This window comes from Nylanderia fulva, unplaced genomic scaffold (genome assembly GCF_048542155.1).
Source record: "Nylanderia fulva isolate GAGA-0341 unplaced genomic scaffold, ASM4854215v1 Scaffold25, whole genome shotgun sequence".
Taxonomy (NCBI): Eukaryota; Metazoa; Arthropoda; class Insecta; order Hymenoptera; family Formicidae; genus Nylanderia; species Nylanderia fulva.
The window spans coordinates 137,400-163,430 of NW_028190314.1; the positions used below are offsets into that span (position 1 = coordinate 137,400).

At 32.6% G+C, this 26,031-nt stretch overlaps 2 protein-coding genes across 8 annotated transcripts; one reads left to right on the top strand and one right to left on the bottom strand.

Annotated features, from left to right (window-relative positions):
• Nucleotides 1-19,714, top strand: LOC114944576 (clavesin-2). Of its 6 annotated transcripts, XR_014924844.1 has the most exons (9): nt 1-316; nt 7,010-7,215; nt 7,812-8,016; nt 8,541-8,664; nt 9,131-9,343; nt 10,071-10,771; nt 11,954-14,685; nt 14,868-14,899; nt 15,887-19,714. XR_014924844.1 is itself a non-coding variant. In XM_085483469.1 (8 exons), the coding sequence occupies exons 3-7, from the start codon at nt 7,053-7,055 to the stop codon at nt 10,746-10,748; spliced, it is 1,383 nt and encodes a 460-aa protein (XP_085339595.1). In that variant the 5' UTR covers nt 1-316; nt 4,926-5,023; nt 7,010-7,052; the 3' UTR covers nt 10,749-10,771; nt 11,954-14,300. The 6 variants fall into 6 exon arrangements, 3 of the variants coding, with proteins under 3 accessions (XP_085339595.1, XP_085339596.1, XP_085339594.1); XR_014924845.1 differs by lacking the exon at nt 11,954-14,685; XR_014924843.1 differs by lacking the exon at nt 15,887-19,714 and having other exon boundaries at nt 14,868-15,632.
• LOC114944561 (fatty-acid amide hydrolase 2-B) lies at nt 17,411-25,426 on the bottom strand. 2 transcript variants are annotated; one of them, XM_029320532.2, is made up of 9 exons: nt 25,061-25,426; nt 21,333-21,537; nt 20,701-20,904; nt 20,318-20,523; nt 19,841-19,983; nt 19,557-19,735; nt 19,023-19,412; nt 18,443-18,625; nt 17,411-18,356 (listed from the first exon to the last, which is right to left on the bottom strand). In XM_029320532.2, the coding sequence occupies exons 2-9, from the start codon at nt 21,504-21,506 to the stop codon at nt 18,258-18,260; spliced, it is 1,578 nt and encodes a 525-aa protein (XP_029176365.1). In that variant the 5' UTR covers nt 21,507-21,537; nt 25,061-25,426; the 3' UTR covers nt 17,411-18,257. The 2 variants fall into 2 exon arrangements, with proteins under 2 accessions (XP_029176365.1, XP_029176372.1); XM_029320539.2 differs by lacking the exon at nt 25,061-25,426 and adding an exon at nt 24,660-25,040.
• Between the last annotated feature and the right edge of the window lie 605 nt (nt 25,427-26,031).

Genomic DNA, 26,031 nt, shown 5'->3' on the forward strand with positions numbered 1-26,031 from the left:
CATCGAGCGGTGCCTACGTTAGTACGCTATGACGAGTCAGTCGGTGCCGGCTGGCCGTGTCACGTCAGCGTACGCCATATTTCGAATCGCCAGTTTCGCGCCGGACGTTTCGAGCGGCGTTTCGGTTCCCGACTGATGTTTGACATTTGACGTTTCACGCGCGCCAAATTCGTGTCCCGAGTACGGCGATGCGTCGCCGATAATCGTCGAGAAAAAAAATCGATTGCGCACCGCAACCGATCATATTGAATCATCGTGATCGCGAGGTTGTGCGGTTCTCTAAAATCGTTCGTAGGAGCCTGGGTATACAATCAAGGTAAGATCTTTTGTCTCGCGAGTCTGTATAGCGTTAAGATTACTGCAACTGTGAATTTTGCAATAGTGTTTTTTTTTATTGTTATCCGCGCATTCGTTGACTCTCCTTTGTATGCCTACGCCTGCTTTGAATAAATGTGCATAAATTTTTGCTTGATAAAAGCATAAAAGCATATCGTACACATATTTCGAAATATTTTTTTCTCAAGGTTATTTAAGCTCATTTATCTTCATTAACGAAAGTTTAAGACGTAATTTTTTACTCCATTTAATATCGATTTAATGTCTATAATGAAATTAGAATATCATGAGACACTCTCTCTCTCTCTCTCTCTATATATATATATATATATATGTATATATAATAATATGATGTAAAATTTATTATTACTCCAGAATTTAATGCGCGCGGTTGCGAATTAAACAAAATTAGTGAAAGTACACCGCAAATATGTTTCTTATCTGTACAGTTATGATAATGTTACTTAATAAGTGTTATGACACTTGCGTAAGATTTGCAGCTATGAGGATGACGCATGTCCAAATTATCATCTCTTTCACAAACAACTGTATAACGCAAGATGTACAATATAGTGGTCCGTAAAAATATTTTTTTTCTAGACGGTTTGTCTCTTGTCTCTTTTTAGACTCATTTATAGACTTATCTCTAATTCATCGTATCAAAGTAATCGGATATTCACGAAAGCTGTGATAGAATAAATGAACGTGATGCCATGTACTTAATGCGACGCAAAAATCGATCGGCGATGAGTAATATCGTCCGTTTTATCGGCGCTAATTCAATGACAACCGCAAACTATAGTAGTTTCTTACAGATGATAACCTGGTTTGTGTACAAAACAAGGCGCATTTTGTTTAACATTGAAAGCCTTGAACACTTCACAGAAAGAATTGTCTGGGATTTTTAAAAAAATCTCAAGAATGCGAGATTTTCTAAGACAATATATTATTATATTATTTGAACAACTTACATTAGAGATAATAACTATCCCCTCCTTCTAATTCTGTTTTAAAAATTCTTGTTATATAGTTTTAATTTTATTCCAATTATTTTTTCTTACGAATATCTCAATTATTTTTCTGTCCGACTTTTGTAAAGATATATTTTTTATAATTATATTTATCTTATATACATATATTTAATATCTTATTTCGATGATTGATACTTTAATGGTATTCATATTAAAGTTAAATTAAATTAATAAAAAGTTTAATATCCTTAAAAATATTAAATTAAATATTAAAGTGAAAGTTTCTCGAAAGTTTTTTTTCGTTTTTCATATTTCATAAATGATATCTAAATTGCTTCTCGCATCTAAATTTCTAGAATTTAAACTTCGTATTTTATTTCCAACTTTGTATACGTGTAAATAAAATTACACTATCTAAAAAAACGTTTAAAGTACCTATATTTAACGTTTTTATGTATTGTGTTCAAACAAATGTCATTAAGCCGCGTAGTTCGTAAGAAAATTATTAGACTTTTTATGGATGAGATATTACGATAGACTCGCTGTACATGTTGAGGAAACGAGTGAAGTAATGTCTCTCTTATATTGCTGCCACACATCGCGTTTCTACCGTTACATTACGCAACTTCTTCCTTTACTCTTGTATCGTCAGAAGTCACGCGCAAACGAAAGCGCGTTTCAGACAATAGTGTATGTGTATGCAAGAGAAGAAAAATATGATATTTATGTTTTTGTACAAAATTATATTGTCAAGAATAATAACTGCCGCTATTACGCATATATGTTGCGTATTTTATTCAAGAGTTTTGAATTAGTTTGTATATATTATTGATAAAAATATCGAGAAGATCGCTGCATTTATTTTTAATTTATGCATTCTTAACGTCGATGTTACGCTTAAATACGCAAAACAACATTAGTCATAGTCTTTTGAGAAAAGTTTCTGCACAACTGATGACTCGCATAAGTTGACATTATACATATTAAGTAGTGAAAAACATCGCGTGCGCGAGATAAATGCTAATGAAGTTGTATTCTGTGCAAAATTAAAAACCGATTTTTGTTGTACTTATTTTAATGTTATACATTTTTACTATTTGTTATTTTTGTTTACCATTAAAAAAAATAAAAGACAAAAAGAAGAATAAATGATACTCGCATTAATTTTTAAATTTTTATTGCGTGTATGTAAGCATTAATATTTGTAATATCTGCAAAAAAATATCATAGATTTATAGCGATCGTTCAATTATTTATTGAATGCGCCAAAAGTTAATATAAGATACATGTTTTTTCTTCGTTTTTTTAAAGAGGATAGAATTTATTAAAGATAAAAATGTTAAATTGAAATTTATTTAGATTTATTTATTCACGATATTTTGTATATCGTAAGAAAAATTTGTGCCTTGAGGACAACTAATCAATTTTAATGAAAAATAATTTTTTCTTGAAACTGATGCATTATCTCATCTGGCTCTTTGTCTAGCTTGTTGAAAAAAATATATATTTCATTGAGAGCCATTTATTAAAATCTTAGTTCCAAGATTGCCATGCGTACATTTATCGCTTGATAGCGCGAAATCGGTATAGGCTTACAAACATTGGTTCGCTTTATGTAATATATTTTTTAAAACATCATTTGTTCTGCAGTCGTTCTTTATTCATTTGTTACATATATAAAAGGAGTGTGCACATCGTACACTTGCGATAATCCGCATCAAGCTTTTGTGTTTCTAGAGCAACCGAGGCAATGCATCAGCGCTGCCATTGTTCGATGATAATAAACCGGATGATGATGGACATCTGTGATAATTTTCTACGTATTTGTGGTTTGATCAGAATTGAGATGCTAATAACGAGTTGTAGTACGCCGAATATTATATTCAAATATTTTACGCGCAATATAAAATGCGAATGGATTTGGAGTAAGATTTTATCCCTGCATCTTCTATTGTATATTCAAATAATTACATATGAAATTTTTTATTCACCTTTTACGCGTCATTATTTGCATGATTCATAAAGTATATTAATTAATCATGCAATTAATTCCATGTGAATCACAATCTCAATAATTAATTTTTCAATCAACTTTTTTAGTTATTATTTTAAGTTTTCGATATAGAATTAACTTCTAATGATCTAGAATCTAGAATGCTTACAAAATATTTTATAACTTTCTCGACAAAGCATTTGTTTCATAAACATAATGCAAAAGTAGTTGAGATAAATTTATTTAATTGATAAAAGAAATGAAAGAATTCAACATGGATTTTTTCTGGATTAGAAGTTAATTTTATATCGAAAACTTAAAGCAAAAGCTGTAAAAAAATTGATTGAAATATTTATTATTGAGATTGTTATTTACATGGAATTATTCACACAACGTCTAAAGTTATTTATGTCTAATTTATTCGTGTAAATATTTATTTCTAATGTATTTCGATAAAATACGACAATAATTTGTATTTAAACGCAGAGTATCTTAATTTATGCGAGCCGTTAGTTGCAAATTCTTTTTCTAGGTCATTAAATTGTCTTCTAATATTGTTTGTATATAATTATACGAAGCGTAACATTAACGCGCGTGCTGAACTAATTATAGATAAATGAGAAGTAGGTAACAGTGATATGTAAATTGTTTTTAAAAAACAGAACGTTCAAATGTATTCTACTAAAAAAAGACTACTTAAAAAATATATTAATATATATCGTATGTATAAGTATCTGTTTAATATTCCAGTGTCGGAATTTTCAAAGAAAAATCCATCAAATTTTTCCCTAAATATCTAATATATATAATATCGCGAGGAAGATTTGCAACAATTTTTGAAATTGCAAATAGATACACGGAAAAAATTAGCTACATTTTAGCTATCCTTATATTATAGAAGAAAATAGTTATCATGCCTAAATTTTAGCCATGATGATTACCTAATATTTTTTAGCTATATATAGAATTCTTCGTTTAACTATATAACTAAAAATATTAGTCATAGCTAAAATAGTCTTAGCTAATTAGTCATAGCTCAATTTTATGATGGCTAATATTTTTTAGATATGTATAGAATTCTCCGTTTAACTATAGATATAAAAAATATTAGTCATAGCTAAAATTTAGGCATGATAACTAAATTTCAGGTTGTAATATAGGGACAGCTAAAATTTAGTTGTGGTGGTTAATTTTTTCCGTGTAACAAATAGAAAATTATTTGCCGAGAACTCGAACTTACTATTCGCGCGTTGAGGTGCGAAATCGAATACGTGCACGCATATTTATTGTCGTCGCTGTTCCGTTCAATTGACAATCCGTGCGCATGTGGGACATCCAGATCGCGAGATGGATCGCGGCGCGATTTTTCGGACACAATAGGCAGAGACTCCAACGCGAGAGACCACGATGCGGTGAGTCAGCGGCGAGTCGATAACCGGCTTCAACGCGATCTCCTCTCTCTTCGCTATCTCTTTCCCCGTTGTGATTTTTTTCTCTCTCTCGTACCATAATCTGCCGGTGATTTCCCTCGCTCCGGGTCTCTTTCACGTTTCACATGTTGCTCTCTGACACTTTCCAACGAATCCGCGGACCGCTCATTACGTGCGGTTTATTTGGACGCGCAGGTGTATCTCGTCTTCTCGTGTTCTCTACCGCACCGTCCTGATTAGAGGCAGAGAAAATCAAACAGGAAGGATTTTCCTGCCCGGGATTATATGAGTGCGTAAGTATGATGTGATATGTGTCTCTTTTTTCACTTTACGTTCGTTTATCTTGTCAACTCGCGCCTATGTAATCCTCGTTATCTACTTGTCCTTCTATTTAAATCTTTTCGTCGATTTTATTTTATTCGTGTGTCAGTATATGTCAGGGTACACTAGATATTGTCGAGAAAAATTACTATCCATTCGAGAAACTTTAGAGACAGAAATAGGTCTTACGTAATGAGCATTAAATACATGCTAATTGATTTTATTATCTTGCGTAAGCTGATATTATTTCCTATTAGAAATCTTTATCCCTAATAATTTATAAATGCCTATTAATCAAAATTGAATAATATGTATCAATGCGTTTTTCAATTTATTATGGAGACAATCGAATTTTGCGTATAAAATATATCTAAAAGATATCAATAAATGTCTATGATATGGATGACTACGACACTATGTCAGATGATTTAAAAATGACTTGCGTATTTCGTTAATTTACGAAATACCTAAGTATTGTTCTTTTCTCTCTCTCTTTCTCTGAAACCGGCTTCGAATCGCCTTCAGAATATCAGCTGCATAATTTTACGATTCATCTTGGACAATGACTTTCATTGTTTTTTCTCGTCTCCTTTTCGCGTCAATAGTAATAAAAATTAAACAGTTTCTTTCTCGAAGTAACCATGCACAGATAATCAATTTTCTATTTTAATTTTTTTTTCGGAGCAACATAATAGTTTTAAATGCTGTTTTTATTTAAATGAGGGAATTGAACTGTATTCAAATTTTTGCTCGACGTCTCAATTATGTTCGTATACTCCAGTTCCCCGAAATAATCAACTCGATTGTGGACTGACAAAGTTAACGTCGACTCGGAAAGTATAAAAGATCGCAAATCGATCGCTCGCCTGTTGCAAGGTCGTGCGAAACTTTCGCGAAATAATTATTCGAACCGGTCGAAAGAGCCGCTCGCGCAACTCGCGCTCTTCTTACAAGGACGGTTCCCCATGAATCATTCTTCGGTGCAATGTACGTGCGCTCGATGTACATAGTCGGATTCGCAAGTAAAATGAAAAATGAAAGTTTTGGCGAGCGCAATCGAACCGCATTTTTTTATTTTATCGCGGTATAAATCATTATTTATTCAGCGGGAGTGGCTTTTAACAAGATAGACTACTTTACGAATCGACCATCGGACGTTAGATTGTATGCACTTCTGGCCGAATACGAGCGATTCGCAGTATTTTTTTATGTGTCAATTTTGTGTAATTTTCCGCAATTTTATATTATTTACATTATTATATAATTAAACATAAGATATTGTATCTAACAATAAGGGGAAATAAGATATTAAAATAAGATATATGTATTATATCTATATATATTATCATATAATTTGATAATTGTAAAATTGGAGTAAGATAATCTAAGGTACCAAGTGTCAATGATTTCGAGATAAATATGATTTCCTGTCTTTTTTATAAGTAGAATAAATTGCGTTTTTTATTTTATTTACATTCTTGATCCAATTTTTTAACTTGACTCGAGAAATTGAGATTAATTTCTGTCACTTTGCCAAAATATATACATATATGATTTATACATAAATTTTTATAAAATTTCTTACATCAAATCTTTATTGAATATAGAAATGTTGTATCTATCTTATTCCTATCAGTTATAATAGTAATAAATATATTTTGTATAAAATAGTCGATACTTTTCTGATAACATTCTTAATTAATCTTTAATTGTAAAAAATATTTTGTTTAAGATATCTTAAATAAATTCTATAGATGTTAACAAAAAAATTTTAACAGAAATGTTTGCGAATTATTCTTATGTTTGTTCGAAATTCTCTCACAAGAACAATATATATTACACATATAATAACTTCAAAAAATATCATATGAATCGATGTTCAAGAAATATTTTATATTTTTTATATACAATAGAATAAAAATGTGTACAATAAAAAAATATTTATTCCAATGTTTCAGACTGTTGGTGTGTACGTAACAAAAAAAAGAAAAAAAAAGAAAAATGTCCGAGTACTGTGAATATATGTGGTGTGATCCCGCACGTGGACACAATAGCGTCGCCTTGGCACGTAGCATTTACGAGGAGGGAGGCAGGTTCGATAAGCGTGACAAGAAGCTAGCCATTAAGACTGTCAGAGCCATACTTCGACAAATGCCGGATATAGGTAGGTAAAATAAAATCATACAAAGCCTAATTATATCGAAATCAGCTCATCGTATCTTGCGCACATAAGATATTACAAAGATATTATGAACGAAGGTATTTATTATGATTTAATTTTGAATTTGCATTTCAACAAGATAGACTTGAACTTTGAGTCTATATTTTTCAAAAATCTTATGTATATTACAGTGTTTTTTAATAAAGTAATGTATTACAATACGAATTCTTCAGTTCACTTTATTTAATCAAAATATATTTATATATAATATATATTTAAATAAAAAATATCTAAATAATTCTAAGTAGAAATAATATAAAATAATTATATAGAGTATGAATTAAATATTGAGAGATGAGTATAGAGAAGACTCATCTACAGCAAAGAAAAAAATTGAATAAATTACTTTAAAAAAAAATTCAAAAATAATTATCTCTCTGAATTGAAGAAACGGAGTGAAAGAGAGTCAAGTGTGAAAAATATTAATATATTCTACACGTAACTTCCGCGTAAATCCGCATTCGGGATTGTGTTTCCGGTCATGTGTTTTCGCGGATAGCATTATAATGAGGATCGGTCTCTTTCCGTTGTCTCCCTAGACTTGGGGTGTTGCACGGACGAATATATTACCCGCTTCCTACTGGCCCGGAAGTATCGTACCGAGCAGGCGGCTGCTCTGATAGTCGCTTATCAGGCGCAAATAACGCACCGCCAAGATATCTTCGGCAACCTCACTGCTCGAGATCCCGCCTTGCAACGTGCGCTTCGCGCTGGTGTACCAGGTGTTTTGCCCGCACGAGACAGGTATGGATGTGTAAATCTATACAATAAGTTCGCGGATGTTCAAGGAATAACGAGGGATAAGCTCGCGATAGCAACCGTTATATTTATTCTTATCTCCTTTCCGCTATGCAATCAACTCTTGGTACTGCAAATGCGCGATTTGCACAACTTCGTTTTCTAATAATTTGTATGATATATTTAATATATATATTATATAATAAATATATTTTAAATATATATTTTAATATAATATTATTAAATATATTATATAATTATATTTATAATATATTTGTATAATGTATTTTTTTCAACTATATACATGCTCGATTAATAATTTATTTATAATGCTGAAAATAAAGTGCGCCTGACATGAGATAAATTGAGATTTAGGACGATGATGACATAGGAGGAATACAATTTTATTTTTTTAATTATTATTTTAATGACTAGGAATAAGTTTGTTGTTTATTTGTATGATATTTAAGTTGCTCGATTATTTAATAATTTTATACGTTATTTTTTTATTTTACTATGAATTAATATAGGAAAGGCAGATGCGTGCTAATTATTTTAGCATCGCAATGGGATCCCATAGCCGTGCCCGCATTATCCGTTCAACGAGCTATCTTCTTAGTTCTGGAAATACTTATTCAGGATCCACGAAATCAGGTGCAAGTCACTTATAATTGATCACTAATAATTATTATTTCACGACTTACAAAATCAATTACATTACTAATCCCGTTTTTTATTACTTGTTAAAAATTCATAGCTTAGGAAAGATTTATGTTGTGCATTTAAAAGTTATAAAAATATACATATATTTTCTTTTTGTATTCTGTTTATAGCGTAAACATAAAAGTCACTCATACGCACACTATAAAAAATATATATGTGTGTGTGTGTGTTAATATATCTTTATATCAAGTTGCAAAAGTAATTTAAAGGTCGATGATAATTTATATTCAATAAAATGTTTTGACTGTAGTTAAAACTGTGCTGATTCATATATATGTTAGATGAATTACGTCCAGTCTAGATTCAAATATTTTTTCAAGCTAAAATCATTAGAAATAGTTCCGAAATAGCTTCCGAAATAGTTGATCTAACGATGACTTGTAATTTTTTTGCTCAGCAATCTGGTTTCGTCGCTGTGGTAGACTGGGGCGGATTCTCATTACGACAGGGTAGCGCATTGGGCGCAGCGGCTTTACGAAACCTAATAGCTGCTCTACGTGGGCGATTTCCTGCCCGATTCAAAGCGATACACTTCCTTTCGGCGCCCCTGTACGTCCAAGCGACTCTCGCTCTGGTGAAGCCATTTCTGGATGAGAAGACGCGGAATAAGGTGAGGCTTGTGTAGGCAACGTTACGGCATTAAGACACGAATAAATTTCCAAGATAATCGTATTTCAATGTACGAAATAATTACAATTGTAGCAAAATTTTATTTAATTATAAATTAAATTAAATTATTAATATTTTATTTAATTTTCTTTAATTTTATATATATTTCTTATTTAATTTTAAATTTACTTTTTTTTAATGGGATCTATCGAAAAAAATGTATCACAATTACCTACAGCATTGAATTTTGATTATTCACGAGTCTCATCTCTAGGAGAGATCATATACATATATTCTAAGAAGTATTCATCTTATAATATTATATTATAATATTCATCTTATAATAAAAATTAATCTTCATTGCTTATGACTTCATAAATATGAATCAGCATAGTTTCAACTATATAGTTTCAAAACATTTTGTCGAATATAAAAATTACCGTCGAGCTTTGCAACTTGATACACATATAGACACATATATAGGAGAGATCATATTTAGAAAATATATATTCATCTCATAATAAAAACTAATCTTTATTGCTTATGACTCAGGATAACGCGCGCGTAGCGTAATCTAGACGAAAATAGACGTCATAAAAAATAAAAATCATCGATGCGCGGATGTGCAAAGATGCTATATAAATTAATTATCATTGCTCGGATAATGCGTCAGATAACTGTCAAGCGCGAGAAGCCGTTAAACGTTCATCTATTTTCTTTCCTCGCAGATCTATCTGCACGGCAACAATCTCAGCACGCTCCACGAGCATCTGCCAACGGACATCTTGCCGGCAGAGCTCGGTGGAACGGGACCAGCCTTCAACCCGGGATTATGGGCCGAGCCGGTCATCCACTCGGCGATGAAAGAGGCCGAGCTCGCCGCCGCGGCCGCCAAAAAGGGAAAAGAGCAGCTCGCCGAGCAGAGTACGTGCGTGCAAAAACCGACCACCGGATCGAAAACCGCAAACGGAAACCCTCGGGGGAGCGACGACTCGACCGTATTGACGAACGCGGATAAAACGTTCCTGAACAATTCCGCGAAGCATAAGCTATCTCCCGTGAATAAGACACAAATGGATGTGGAATTGAACGTGATAAATAAGCGATCGGATGAACAGAGAGAAACGACGAAGCTTGCGATGAAAAACGACGAGGGTAATGATGAGGAACGATCGGGACTTGAACGAGACACTAACGAAAACGAGAGACATAATTTTGATAGAACGAATCGGTTTAGGGATGACCTGGTGTTTCTCGACGCGGATATTAATTTGAACGAATTCGAAATGATTCCTAGTAGACCAGACAGCGAGGATAATTCATTAGATAACAGATTAGAAGGGAAGGCCCTCATCATCGCTAGCAACAGCGAAGTACCGTCCGAAGAAACGAATCTCATAACGTAACGCTGATCTCCAGTTTATCCAAGGTATTGCTTACTGATAGGATCTTTTCCTTTTTTGCTAATAGGAGAGAGCTCAGTTCTTTCCGATTTTGCTGAGACTTTACAGTATTGTATATTTTTGTAAAAACACGAATTTGTAAATTAAAATTATCATTCTTAAGTAGAAAAAAAAATTACAGTGGAACCCTCTTCGTAGGGAGAGGAAGGAAGGAGAGATTCGTATTTCACGCACAAAAATATACAAAATTGTAAAGTTTCTGCAAAATCGAGAGGATTTTCAAAATTATTACCTAAAATTTAAGTAAAAATTGACGAGACTCACCGATACGATATGCGCAGCAGCGGAGTTGTAAACTGTAAAATAAAAATACATGGAAATTATAAATAGTGAAATTTAAAATAATTAAATATTATTTTATTAATTAAATAAAATATAATTTAATTAATAACTAAATTATTATTTACATTGAATTATTTAATAGTAAAAAAACAGTAAGAATAAATGAATTATATATTTACTATATAGTTGCTCCGCCGTTGCATGATGCCATCCTGGGTATCTCTCGTAGAAGATGCTTCAGAAACACACTTGCACTCGCGTTACATTTTTTCGTTCGCGGCGCGCGGCGACGCTCGACTTTTATAATTATCACATTTTTGACGCGTTTCGGTAAAACGCGAGAATCGCGCGCGAATAAAACCAATGCTGAATGCTCCGTTTTCGCATCGCCGCTTTTTTCAAGGCCACTTATCGGAGAGCCTCATCGAATGACGATAGCGACTTCCTCGTGACGCACTCGGAAATCGCAGATATTCCCGCAGATATTAGTCACTACTCACTTCGTTCTATACATTTTTTTTCACTTCCGAAAATCCGGCACTTCGCGACACAAAAGGATATATATCGTTTTCCGAACACCATATATGTATACACTCGCGATCTTCGCGTATTTCGATGATACACGATTAATCTAATTCTCGCACTTTGCTAAATGTTTCCGATTCCGATTTACGAGAAAATTTCAGCGAACAGCGTACGATATATTTTTATGGTTTTTAGTATTTTTTCACCGGTTGGTGACAGAACGCCTTCAACCTCGTATTTAGGTTATATGACGTTCAATTGCTATTTACGATATATTTTTATATATAATATATAACATCAATATGGCGGCGCGACCGTAATCGATCTACGATTGTCAACAGTATCAGGTTTAACAAAACGCCGAGTTGTTGTGGTGAAGGTACGATAGATGTCGCGGCATACGCGGAGAGCGAGAGTTCAACGACCGACAACCCGCACGCTGCATCTCTACCGCGAGACTGATCCCACGACGATCCGCACGCTACGCGTCTCGCGGGACTGACCCCAACAGCCAATCGCGAGACTCCGTACGTATGGAGTCTCATGATTGGTGCGCCGTAGGGTTCGCCTGTCCGTATATAAGAGCTGCGTTGACCGACAGACTCGCACAGATGCTTTTTGATGCTCTACTGCGCTGGTCAGCGGACGATGCTCCTCGATGAATAAACTTTGTCTAGCTAACCCTAACTTGAAGAAACCGACTCTACTAGATCGAAGAAGAATACTAGACCGAATAATAAGAAGAGAAGAAAAGATTTTTAAAAATATATAGATTTTATACTTAAATTATACATATAGCATAGCTATTATATATTATTTCAAAATATTCATACATTAATTTCAATTTTTGAGTTCTTATTTCATTATTTATTCATATATAAAATTCTATATATATTATATAAATATCTTGCTACCTAAAAATATATAGATTTTATATATTTAAATTATACGTATAGTTATTATATTATTTAAAAATGTACACACATGAAGTTTTGAGTTTCTTATAATTATTTACTCGTATATAATCATATATTGTTTCTCACACACAATACTATATGTGATAAGAAATATGTCGTTATATTTTATAGATGATTGAATTCTACTATTTAAAATATGATATATATCTTATCACATAGTATTGTATGTGAGAAACAATGTATATAAATATAATTAGATACTATATAATCATCGAGAAGCGTCGTCCGCCGATCACCGAACTCAAAAATTGAAATTAATGTATGAATATTTTGAAATAATATAATAGCTATGCTATATGTATAATTAAAGCATAAAATCTATATATTTTTAAAAATCTTTTCTTCTTTTCTTATTATTCGGTCTAGTATTCTTCTTCGATCTAGTAGAGTCTGTTTCTTTAAGTTAGGGTTAGCTAGACAAAGTTTATTCATCGAGGAGCATCGTCCGCTGACCAGCGCAGTAGAGCATCAAAAAGCATCTGTCCGATCTGTCGTTCAACGCAGCTCTTATATACGGGCAGGCGAACCCTACGGTGCACCAATCACGAGACTCCATACGTACCGAGTCTCGCGATTGGCTATTGGGGTCAGCTCGCGCGAGACGCGTAGCGTGTGGATCGTCGTAGTGTTGTTAGACGGGCTAGGTTTTTTCGCGCATGCGCGTATTACCGTGACGTAACCATGACGACTACAGTAACGTATGATGTTTGCGCGCGCAACTACGGACCAAAACCCTGGACCACGGAGTTTTGGCGGAATCGCAGGAAACAGATAAATTGAACGTACGTAAAAATAAATAAATTATTACAATATATGTAATATAAAAGTGTATTATTATAATTTATGTATATTAAAATTAATCAATAATTCAAATTATAAATTGTATAAATAAAAACTAAACTCGTAATTTACGTATGTTATAACATAGGTACACGTATATGTATATATTTTATAATTTCATTATTTGTTTATTGTATGTTTATATTTAACATTTTTAATTAAATTTATTATATTTATAATAAAAATTATACGATTCATTAATTATTTTAAAAAATTTTCAATAATTTAAGAAAAATTAAACAGAGGGGGAAATCAGGACCCCATTTCATGCGAGTGACTACTTCATTAATACTACATTCAATGCGCATGCGCGAAAAAACCTAGCCCGTCTAACAACACTGCGTGGGATCAGTCTCGCGGTAGAGCTGCAACGTGTGGGTTGTCGGTTGTTGAACTCTCGCTCTCCGCGTACGCCGCGACATCTATCGTACTCTCACCACACAACTCGGCGTTTTGTTCAACCTAATACTGTTGACGACCATTTTGAAATATTTCTGCTCCTGCACTAATAAACTAGTGCACACTGGTGCAATAAGTTAGAGTGAGACAAAATATACTTATCTCATCCTAACTTATTGCACCAGTGTGTAGTTCATTAATGCAGGAACAGAATACAAACCTGTTAATTGCCTCGCGCGTTTCCGGTCGTACTTTTGCACCATCGTGTCAAAGTATCGTTACGCGACAAATTCGATTACGGCTACGATTACGATCGCGCCGCTATATTGATGTTGTACATATATCAAAATATATCGTACGCTGCTCGCTGAAATTTTCTCGTAAAGCGGAATCGTAAATATTTAGCAAATAAATACGAGAAGTATATTAATTGTGTATTATCGAATACGCCAAGATCGCGAGTATATATATATGGTGTTCGAAAAATGATATATTCTTTTGTGTCGCGAAGTGCCGGATTTTCGGAAGTGAAAAAAATATATATATATAGAGTGAAATGAGTAGTGACCAATTCTGGAATATCTACGACTTCCGAGTGCGTCGCGGGGAAGTTGCCGTCATCGTTCGATGAGACCCTCCGATAAGTCTTGAAAAAAGTGGCGACGCGAAATCGGAGCATCGGTTTTATTCGCGCGTGAATAAAAGCTCTCGCGATTCTTGCGTTTTACCGAAACGCGTCGAAAATGTGATAATTATAACAGTCGGGCGTCGCCACACGTTGCGAACAAAAACAGGAACGCGAGTGCAAGTATTTCTGAACATCTACGAGACCCGGGATGGCATCAGGCAACTACGTGGTAAATATATAATTCATTTATTATTTATTGTTACTATTTTTTACTATTAAATATAATTTAATGTAAATAATAATTTATTATTTAAATTATATATTTTATTTAGTTAATAAGATATTCTATTTTTCGAAATATTAATTATTTTAAATTGCACTATATAATTTCCATGTATTTTTATTTTGCAGTTTACAACTCCACTGCTACGCGTATCGAACCGGTGAGTCTTGTCAATTTTTACTTAATAATTTTGTGAAAATCCTCTCGATTTTACAGAAACTTTACAATTTTGTGTATTTTTATGAATGAAATACAAATCTCTCCCTCCTCTCACGAAGGAGGCAAAACTCACTGTAACTTTTTTTCTATTTAAGAATGACAATTTTAATTTATTGATTCGTGTTTTACGCACAAAAATATACAGTACTGTAAAATTTCAAAATCGGAGAGGATAGAGCTTTTCCTTCAATATTACACCTTTTTTTATAATAAACGATATGTATCTGTAGATAACAGTCTCGAATAATTTCGAGGTAGCGTAATTTTATCGGTATAATAGCAGCGGATTTCCTTATGGACTATTTTTTAGAATGTACTTTGGTGCGGTGCTTTTCTTGTTCCATTTTGCTGAAACATAAATCCATGTATAAAATTTTTAGACTGATACTGATGTATTGTTAAGAATATTAATTAAGAGCGACATGAAGTCCTCCGATATTTTCATACATTCTTGAAACTTATTTTATATTTAAAAAAGATTAAATTATTTTTAATTAGACATTTTTTTAATTAGAGTGCAGAATAAAATATAGAAAAAGAATAATGTATATTTTCAGTCTCCAACTATGATTTTTTTTCGTTAAATATATTTATTTATTATATATTATTGTGTAAAAACTGTGAAATCTGTTTTAATTTTTATATCAGAAAGATTATATAACATGGAAATAATAGCTATATATATTTTTTTCAATTATTTATAATTATTATATATATCTTATATATTTTGAAGTATAAGAATAAGAATATACAGGGTTTGTCCGGAAAGTAATGCGTCGCATTTTTTTGTGACGCGACTATACATCGCAGAGCGATGGGACCGGTTGGGGAGGAAGGGGGGTACCCTTAGCTTTCCAACGGTAGGTCGCTCAATTGTTTCCATGCGCTTGGAGGGTTAGGACGGCTTATTCTGTGAACCTCTGCTTAGTGGTCGCGTCGAACTTGTGATGGAGAGAACGATAGAGCAACGCTATGCGATAAAGTTTTGCGTGAAGCTGGACAAGACGCCGCTGGAAACTTTTGAAATGCTCAAGAAAGTTTTCGGGGACGATTGCCTTTCCAAATCGCAGTCAAACAGATGGCACAAGATGTTTAGAGAAGGTCGGAAGGAGGTCGCCGACGAGGCCCGCGCAGGACGCCCGTCAACATCGCGAACGGACGACAATGTGACTCGTGTGCGCCAATTATTGAATTCAGACCGTCGAATGAATGTTCGCTTAATGTCGGAATTATTGAACTTGCCGAAAACGATTGTTCACGAGATTGTATGGGAAGACTTGGCCATGCGGAAGATTTGCGCAAAACTTGTGCCCAGAGTGCCCGCGCCGGCTCACACCGCCTTTGTTATTACGGCCTACCTGACCCGGATCGGTGTGGCAACGGTGCCGCAGCCGCCCTACAGTCCCGACTTGGCCCCGGCGGACTTTTTTTTATTTCCTCGGCTGAAAAGGGAGCTCAAAGGACAACAGCTCGAGTCGGTTGACAACGTACAAGCTACTTCGACGGCCTCCCTGAACAGCATCCCAGTCAAGGAGTTCCAGAAATCTTATGACGCATGGAAATCGCGTTGGCAAAAATGTATTGACGCAGAAGGGTCATACTTCGAACAATTTTAAGTTGTTTTACCTATGCGATCAATAAATTCTTTTTTAAAAAAATGCGACGCATTACTTTCCGGACAAACCCTGTATTTCGGAAATCGAGTGATTGATCACTTTTTGAACTTGGTTGAGATTTTGAAGAATGAATAAGAAAATTGAATGTGAATTTTTAAATCACATACATGTCATACATATTTACAAAACGGAATTTCGTAGTCTTGTTGAAATCGTGTTTTAGCAACAAAATAATCTTTGATACAATATTATCTATTTTTTAAAAATATTTTAAATAGATAGACACTTTAGATAGTATATTTATGAATTAAAATGCAATTTTTTTAACTTAGAAAGCTGGAATTATTTTAAAGAAACTCATTGCACTTTGTTCTTCCAATGACTGTGTATTTCATTAATAAATTTTTTCATGTTTGCATTTTATATGTGTGTGTGTGTGTGTGTTGCACATATATGTGTTTAGTGTGATATAAAATATTTATTGAAATTAGTAAATCAAACACATTCAAAGAATGTTTTACAATTTGATGTGCATTGCATTTAACAAGCATATTATAAATTTTAAATGTGATACAATTAGATGAGTACTTAATTAAAATTATATTTTAAACACGCGACAATTTACATATATTTCTTATACTATATTGACAAATTACAAAAGTATTTAATTGAAATTTCAAAAAATATCTAGATATATTTTTTGTGGAAATATTTATATTATATTATATTAATAAAATAATGTTTATATGTTGATCGACATATGGCAGAGTAATGCTGGAAGAAGGAATATAAAATGGATATGAAAAAGAAAATAATTGTGAAATGAAATAAATATATATACATAATAAAAATTTATTTCTTGGTAGATAAAATATATATGTATAAATTCTCAACATCAATACATATGTTTGAAATAACATTGAACGTCTTATCACATAATACCAAAAGCACCCTGCTACCATCTGAGTTCACATATATATCACGTATGAAAATAGAAAATTCTATATAGAAATCTATGAGGTATATATAAATGTACTGCAATTTGACATATATAATTGTGAATATCATATTATATACAACTATTTTATTATATGTTCCGGTTTAAGAGAGGTTTCAATTTTTTCCCTTTTTTTCATATAAGAGTGCACATACACGCAATGACATTCTAATTTTATATCAGATTAAATACTGTCTCAATATCAGTGCAATCAGTACATTGGCTATATCAACATTGATCGTAACATTAATTATCATCATATCTCATCAATTATCATTATATTATCTCGAGGAATCTTAATCAAAAATTGGTCACAATATTGAGAAAGAATACATTCTCATATTGATACATATTATCATACAAATATTTTCTTGGAATTTTATAAATGCAATAATAATAATGTATCATGTACTCTGTATCATGAAATTTACAGAATATCAAATAATTAACAAATTATATATTTCATATTAAATGCATGGTATATATGTATATATAATAACCACCATATAATAATTTTATATATAAATTTGTACTTTAAATCTCGATAATTCGCGTACACATGAAAATTTTCGATATAAATGGTATAATACTTCGCCAAAGAAAGATGGCAGGGTTCGGTAAGATGAGGCGTTATGTGTATATGCATTCATTCATTCATTGAATTATTGTCTATGATTGTACTGACGTTAAGCTACTATTGCCGGAGGTACCCAACCTCCGAAACCTCGTTCCAATTCTTCTGCAACAGCTAGCGTCAGACGATCTTGATGTAAACCCGCTACGACCTATAGGATTTAAAAAATAGGTTATTTTAAGTACGAAATCTTTATACTTTTTCTAAGTAAAAATATCATATCAACACAACACGCACTTGTATTCCAATGGGAAGCCCTTGTTTATTTAAGCCTAACGGACAAGCTGTAGCTGGTAGGCCTAATACATTAATTATTGCGGTGTAAGAGAAATTGAACGGTTTGAACAACGGTTCATAATGCATTGGGGCTGCAGTCGGATGTGTTGGATACAAGAACACACCATCCTCTCCCAAAATATCCTGAAAATCACAAAGTGTTATAAAAAAATATTGCAAATAACATAGTAGCATTCAAAAAATTTATCTTGATATTGCACGAAGAGAATTTTCTCTTAGAATTTATCGTGAAAATCATGGTAACTGTGGGACAATATGGAAGAATTTTATAAGAATTTCTCTAATTAATATTTACGACAATAAGAAATATTAATGTGTACATAGTAAATTTTACTATATACATAGTAAAATTAATCAATTATATTTTATATATATCTTATGGTGATAAATATTAATATTTTTATTGTGGTAAATATTAATTTATTGTCCCACGATTACCATAATTTTTAGCATAAATTCTAAGAGAAAATTTTCTCTGTATATATATAAATTTCTCTTCAAGGTCATTCTGAATTCGTACCTTAAATTCTTGACGAAGATCTTTACTTTGTTGCATAAGTCGAACGTGTTTTTCACTTCCATGTTTTATGCCGAATTTTTCGAATGCGGCAGTAATAAGAGCAACCAAAGTGTGATCGCTCATGAATAACATCCACTTGACAAATTCCCAGCAAATATTAATCTGACCTTTCCTATTGGTTAACTCGTATGAAAAATCCTTCTCATCCTTCGCTGCCATGTTTGCCAACCAGAGAGCTATACTCTTTTTCAATTTCTTTACGTTCAATTTCGTAGCCTTAATCTTGTAGGCCTTCTCGAAATAGTTCAATATTTTTCTCATTGCGTCCTTTATTTCCGGATCCACGGGAGAAACTAGATATTGACCGCCGTCGTCCTCCATATAATAGATCTAAATTCGTAGAAACATCGTTTCATGCTTATTACACGATAAATTTATTAACCTTGCTTTCCTGCTGCAAAAGCATGCATGTATAAAGTAACATTAGGTCAAAGAGAAGTTAACTGTCTTTTATGAAATGTTAAGTCAATTTGCCTTAATTCGTGAGATGTCCACTTTTTCATCTAGCTTCAATAGGTCGGCATTCTTGTCCGCAAGAATCTTAAGAGTTAATGCAATATCTTGCGCGTATCTACACATGGGTCCAATAGCGAGCAATTGATCTTGATCATCACTGTGTGCACTTGGGTATTGACCATCGTTCGAGACTATTCCTGTAAAAATATAGTATATGGTATATGATAAAAATATGGCATTTTCGCAAGACGTCGATAATTATAAGAAACATGCGCATTAGTCAAGTTCTCAATCTTCCTCACCCTTAGATGGCTTATGGCCAAAAATTCCATTGAAGAATGCCGGCATGCGAATAGAACCGCCAATATCTGAGCCAATTCCAAGCGGTGATCCAGCTGCCGCTTGTAAGCAGCCTTCGCCACCCGAAGAACCGCCTACAATGTGTCTGAAAGTGAATTACATGAAATAAAAAATTGTAAGAGAATAAAAAAATATCTTGCCGCACGATTTCTGTCGCACATTCAAATTCAAATTAGATATTTGAAAAAATTAAATTTGCCTATTTATATTAATATTCATATTTTGAATTAAAATTCATATTAAATTAAAATTATATAATAATTATGTTGTATATTTATATCATCAATCGTTACAATGGCTACTTGGCTATTCTATATTTGACAAACTTGATTTTATTTGAATATATTTTTTCAATAATTAAAATCTCGAAATAATTATACCTTCAATGAATATTATAATATGCTATTATATATATATACCTCGTATTATAGGGATTCTTAGTAGTACCAAACAAACAGTTACTGCTTTCCCACCACATCGCTAATTCTGAAACATTTGTCAATACCAGAGGTATAGCTCCAGCTGACCTCATTAATTTTATCGTTTCTGCATCTCTATCAGCGGCAGTGTTCTTTCGTATAACTAGGCCAGCTGTTTGTTGCATATTCGCCACTCCGATGCAGTCCTGCAATATAATAATTGAAAGAGGTATTTTCTTTTCTCTCTTCGATTATTATTGCGTCATTTCATGATATTAACGGATGATGAGCAAAAATCTAATCGTTGTCGTTAATATATTATATCCATTAGCTAATGAAATTGAAAACAAATAAGAATAAAAAGATATATGTATATATCTTACCTTGGTAGTAAAAGGTACACCAAACAATGGTTTTTCTTTGGCCAACAAATCCGCGGATGGAGCGTTTTGAGATTTCAACAATTCATCGCATTTTGTCGCTTCTTCAAGAGCTTTCTCAAAACGGTCCGCGACTACACAGTTGAGTATTGGTTGAATCTCTTTTATTCTTTCTATGTAGGAAGATACTACTTCCTCCGAAGTTAACTGTAAATAATAAAGCAGTTATGTGGTCAATTTGACTGACAAGTGAATGTGTTATACAAGTAAATGATAAATTTTCTTTATCCCGGACATTTTTATATCATGATAAAGAAAGAGAGAGAAAGAGGAGAAGCAGATCTTTAATCTTTTTCATATATACAAAACAATTAATGAAACAAGAAAGATAGAAAATATCTCTATTAAAATTGTTATATATAATTTATTATATTTTTATTTAAAATAGACATTATATAATGTCATCACACAATGTAGAAATAAAACGTCACTTTGTCATACGACGATTCGAAATGAGAGATAGATTACAAAATGATTACGATGACCATGAATAGCTTGGAATTTATCAATAAATTATCGAAAATTATCAAACATTCACGAGATTCAGCAAAGAGTTTGAGAGTAAACAGACTTACTTGTCTGTTTCGAATTTTTAACGCTAAAGTGGTTGCGCTGTGCAGGAGAGTTAAATCTTTGATAGGTGGTTGAGATTCTGCCGGTCCGCTGATGTAAGCAACTAACAGGAATATTCCTCTCACGATCACTTCCACAAGGCGATGGAACACGTTGAGGATTTGTCTGGCTTGCATCTTGTCACGCGTTTGCTCTTCAATTATTCACCTGTTGCGAACAAAGTTTATAATCCACGTTTCTCATTCATTAGCCTAATGCATTCATATTGCGCATGTACTTTTGCCAAGCATTTCTAAGATTATATATGTCCATATACGAAGATACTTTTTTCCTATGTAATAAATGCAATTTAGTTCAAGTACAGCTAGCTTTTAATTAAAATGCAGTTTAACTGCATTTTTTTAAAGCAATTTAACTGTACCTGCTCTTTAAAAATATTTTAAATGCATTTTAAAAGAGCAATTATTAAAATGCATTTAAAGACTTGAAAAAGCAATTTTGAAATGTATTTTAAGAATTATTTTTTCGTTAAATATTTATTTTCACAAATATAATAGTAAAATTAATTTACATTACAAATTATATTTTAGAAAAAATTCATTATTATATTTTTGGATTCGATATTATCTCATAGTATGCAAGTATATAAGATAGCTTATCGCGGTATAATTGTATATAATTTTCATACTTGTTTTATTTTGTATATATATGTACATACACTATATCACATTCGTATAAATTAATAATATTTTTAATGTTTTCGGATTGTTTACATTATCAAACACGATGTTTTCTCTTAATGAATTTATTATTAAATAAACATGTCATAATTATAAGATAAATTGCAATACAAAGAATATCAAGATAAAAAGATTAAAATTTTTTACTGTTTCGAATTTAATCATAAATTTAACAGAAAAGAAAAAGAATTTAAAGTGACAATTATAAAAAATTATGGAAAAATATATAATGTTATTATAATATTTTATCATATATAAGGTTTAAAAATTTTAATTAATTTTTTCTAGTTCTTCATTCTATATATAGAACATATTATGTTAAAAAAAATAAATGATATTCTTTAAAACCTTCGAAAAAAAATTGTTGCTGCAAAAAAATAAGTTTTCTTTCAAAGTTGATCGATTTAGTAGAACTTCGCTAAATAGGTCTGCAATTCCATAATAAAGAGCGATACAATGTTTGATAAATTGCATGATATGTCATGCGCGATTGCGTCTTCTTGTCACACTTTATAACGATGATTTAACCGACACGTTGGCGATAAATAAACGTCGGTATATATAATAGGTAAGTGACGAAACGCAAATCTCACATAATCAATGTAAGAAAAATCGCATTAATATTCTTGGCCAGTCCGATCCTAGATAGAAAGAAAGAGAATGAGAATTCTACATGATACACGCTTACGCACTTATCGCAGTGAACAACCATTAATGATGTAATCGTGAAATTACGTATCAAGGTTAGCAGAACAATACGCGTGAGTTTAAACAGCTTTACAAATAACAGAATTAGCAGGACGATCATATGTACTTTTGCTTCTATAGTTAAATTCTTCCTACATAATACATCCGCACAATCGTTAGGATTTTATTTACATAACGCTGTTGCACTTAACGTTAAAAGGTAAAAACTTCGAAGTGTGCTTACTTTAAAAGTGCAAATTTTCATGTATCATTTCAATAGCAATTATATGATACTTAAAGATTAAAAATTTGACAAACAGTCTCATAATTTTGCATGGCATATCAGTGCAAAATTATATGATTATATCTCTTAATTATAATATAATCCTTTTAGGAGATCCAACTATGAATTAATTACTTTTAATATTGTATTAAATTTTATTCTTTATTCATATCACAAGTATATATACATACATATATATATATATATATATATATATATATATATATATATATTATTTTTCCATAATTTTTTATAATATAGTATACAAAATATATATAATATAATATATATAAAATAAATATAATATAATATATATATATAAGTTAGTTTGGAATATATTTAATGTTACATAAATATAAAATATCCAAATATTTATTATTAATATGATCAAAATATCTTTAATATAATATAAATCTATTTTTCACGTTTCGAGACAAATTTAAAATGCAAATTAGATTTATTTTCCTCGTGCGTAGTTTTTTTTCGACAACCGCACCTAACAATAAATTACGTTTGTAAATTATATGTTACACGTGTAACTGGTCGAACGTACTTTAAATGAAGCTGACAACGAACAATACTCGCGACACGAAATGCTTCTCGTCAGTGCAAGGTTATTTTGTGCAATCATTCGAGATAGACGATTAAAGTATTACCACGTACACGAATGAAAATAATACGATTGAAATGCAGTGGTGTAGGACAGACATGAACAGAATTTAATATAGTATCTTGTTAAAGGTACATATGATTTCAAACGTCGAAATTTCTGTATTATAGTATATTATATTGCAATCGATAGAATTTAGTGTTCTGGGAAAATGTTAATTGAATCAGTCATTAATAATATAAACTTTGTTCTTCGCTGCGTGATCCATACTATATCTAAAGATAATTATTTTCTTTATATTTTGAAAACTGACAGGTCTATTTATGGCAAATTTGTTTGTGAACGGTGAGCACTTTGTGAAACTATGAATTATTAATACTTTTTTTACATCATAATATAAAAATAGACTCATGCATAACGAACGAGAGATGTATGTAAACAAACAAAAGTCTTTTCTCATGAAAGAGCATCTCTTTATTATTGCAATTATGTAATCGACATGTGCATTAAAGTTTATATCCGATTAATAACTCTTCTCTTCCGCTTACATGACACGATGAATACGCAAAGAGGGGACGGTGAATCGATAATTAGCCGGAATTAATTAGTATCAAGGTTACCGAAATCAAGAGAGAGGATCGAGAAGGTTAACATTATCGTAAAAAAAAAAATTAAAATATGCAAAAAGTTGATGTTGCGTTTCTTTGTGTGCGCGCAAAGAAACGCTTCGCTGCATGTATTTTTTCGCGATATATATTAATGTGCCAACGATAATACATTTTTTCTTTCTTCTAATCGATTCTCGGAAATAAACATGTTACGCGTCTCGGTGGTCGATCTAATCGATCGCAGGAATTTCGCCGAATGGAAACTCATAGCCATATGTCAGTCGTTAACATTTACCTAATTTAGAACCCGTTCTCTCTCTTTCTGTCTCCCTGTCTCTATTTTTCTTTCTTTCTCGCAACTGTCACGGAACTGTCAAAAAATCAGTGAATATAAAATTTACCTGTTTTTCAGAAATAGCACCGAAAAAACTTTAAAGAATGCGACTGATTGAGAGGTTCCATGAATCGGAAGCCGTTTCCACCGATGATGTTGTTATTTATAATTCGGGACTGTTCACGTGATACACTGGCGGTTCTCACCGTCTCCTCCTAGTCCGAGATGTCAACGTCAAGATAAAGTCGTTCACCGATCTCCGCAAGAGTCTCGCGATCTCTCCGATGTAACGTCGCGAAAATCAAGTTACCTGACCTACACCTTGCCACAGGACGCTTCGGCGTGCCGCGTCAGCGAAAGAGAAAGGAAAAGCAAATGGTAAGAGAGGGAAGGAGCGAGGTACAGAGATTTATTCACCGTAGATCCGACCGGGCGAATAAGAGAGAGAGAGAAAGAGAGAGAACTCACCGAGGTGGCGAACGGTTCGAACCAGGTGTCATCGACGGCGCGATGTTTACACGATCCCGTTGTAATTCCGCTCTATATCCACCTTCTTCAGGCCGTATCGTTCATCAACGAGAGAGAAAGAAAGAGACGCGGTCGTTGATATTTTTTTTTCTCGACCACCAGACCTCGACTGCCGCCGCGATCGCGGCTAGCTCGCTTTTCTTCCAAGGAGCGACGAGCGCACTGACATCGACGAGAAGAGCCACCCACCCACCGTGGTTCGCTGTATATATGCGCGCACGTAGATGGATGTGCCGCCAGCCGCCAGTGTAATACGCCGCGCGATTTTACTCCCCGATATCTCGGCTCCGTTCCGAGCTGCTCCGAACTGTCACGAGTCGAGCGGCTGCGCGCGACGCGACTTCGTGAATATAAGAGCGGACGTGAATCGCAGGAACGGATGCCTCGGGCTCGCTGTCTCCTTCCTTATGCATGCGCATATTTATGTATGCACGTACAAGATGTCATGGACATCTGTTATGTTATGATACGATTTCAATCTCAGTAACAAATTTTCGATCTGAAGGAATTTTCCACTGAAGAAATATTGAAAGATTATAGATTATGTTTATATATTATTTATAGAAATATTTATATTTATATGCTGACAAGAAATAATTAAATATATATTAGAATTAGATATGGATATATAAATTAATATGTATTATGTATTATAAAATATCTTTTATTTATTTATATATCTTTAGAGTTCCTTTAGCTGCCTATAGTTGATCATATTTATTCTTCGAAATAAACTTTCGCGTTCTACATATCTTTATAAAAATAATTGCGCAATATGTTTTTTCCAATAATTAGTAGTGTGTATAGTAATTATACAATTAATTAATTGTACAGTAATTAATTTTGTGTCGATTTTTTCTTATTTTTTTTTATAATAATAAATCAAATAATAAATTTTATAATAATAGTAT

Excerpts from the sequence above, each read along its gene's own strand:
- LOC114944576 (XM_085483470.1), top strand. The coding sequence starts at position 7,053 with ATGTCCGAGTACTGTGAATATATGTGGTGTGATCCCGCACGTGGACAC. Across the intron at positions 8,017-8,540 it reads GTTTTGCCCGCACGAGACAG|GAAAGGCAGATGCGTGCTAA; the intron begins GTATGGATGTGT and ends GAATTAATATAG. Across the intron at positions 8,665-9,130 it reads TTCAGGATCCACGAAATCAG|CAATCTGGTTTCGTCGCTGT; the intron begins GTGCAAGTCACT and ends TTTTTTGCTCAG.
- LOC114944561 (XM_029320532.2), bottom strand. The coding sequence starts at position 21,506 with ATGCAAGCCAGACAAATCCTCAACGTGTTCCATCGCCTTGTGGAAGTG. Across the intron at positions 20,905-21,332 it reads TAAAAATTCGAAACAGACAA|TTAACTTCGGAGGAAGTAGT; the intron begins GTAAGTCTGTTT and ends TATTATTTACAG. Across the intron at positions 19,984-20,317 it reads AAGAATCCCTATAATACGAG|ACACATTGTAGGCGGTTCTT; the intron begins GTATATATATAT and ends ATTCACTTTCAG.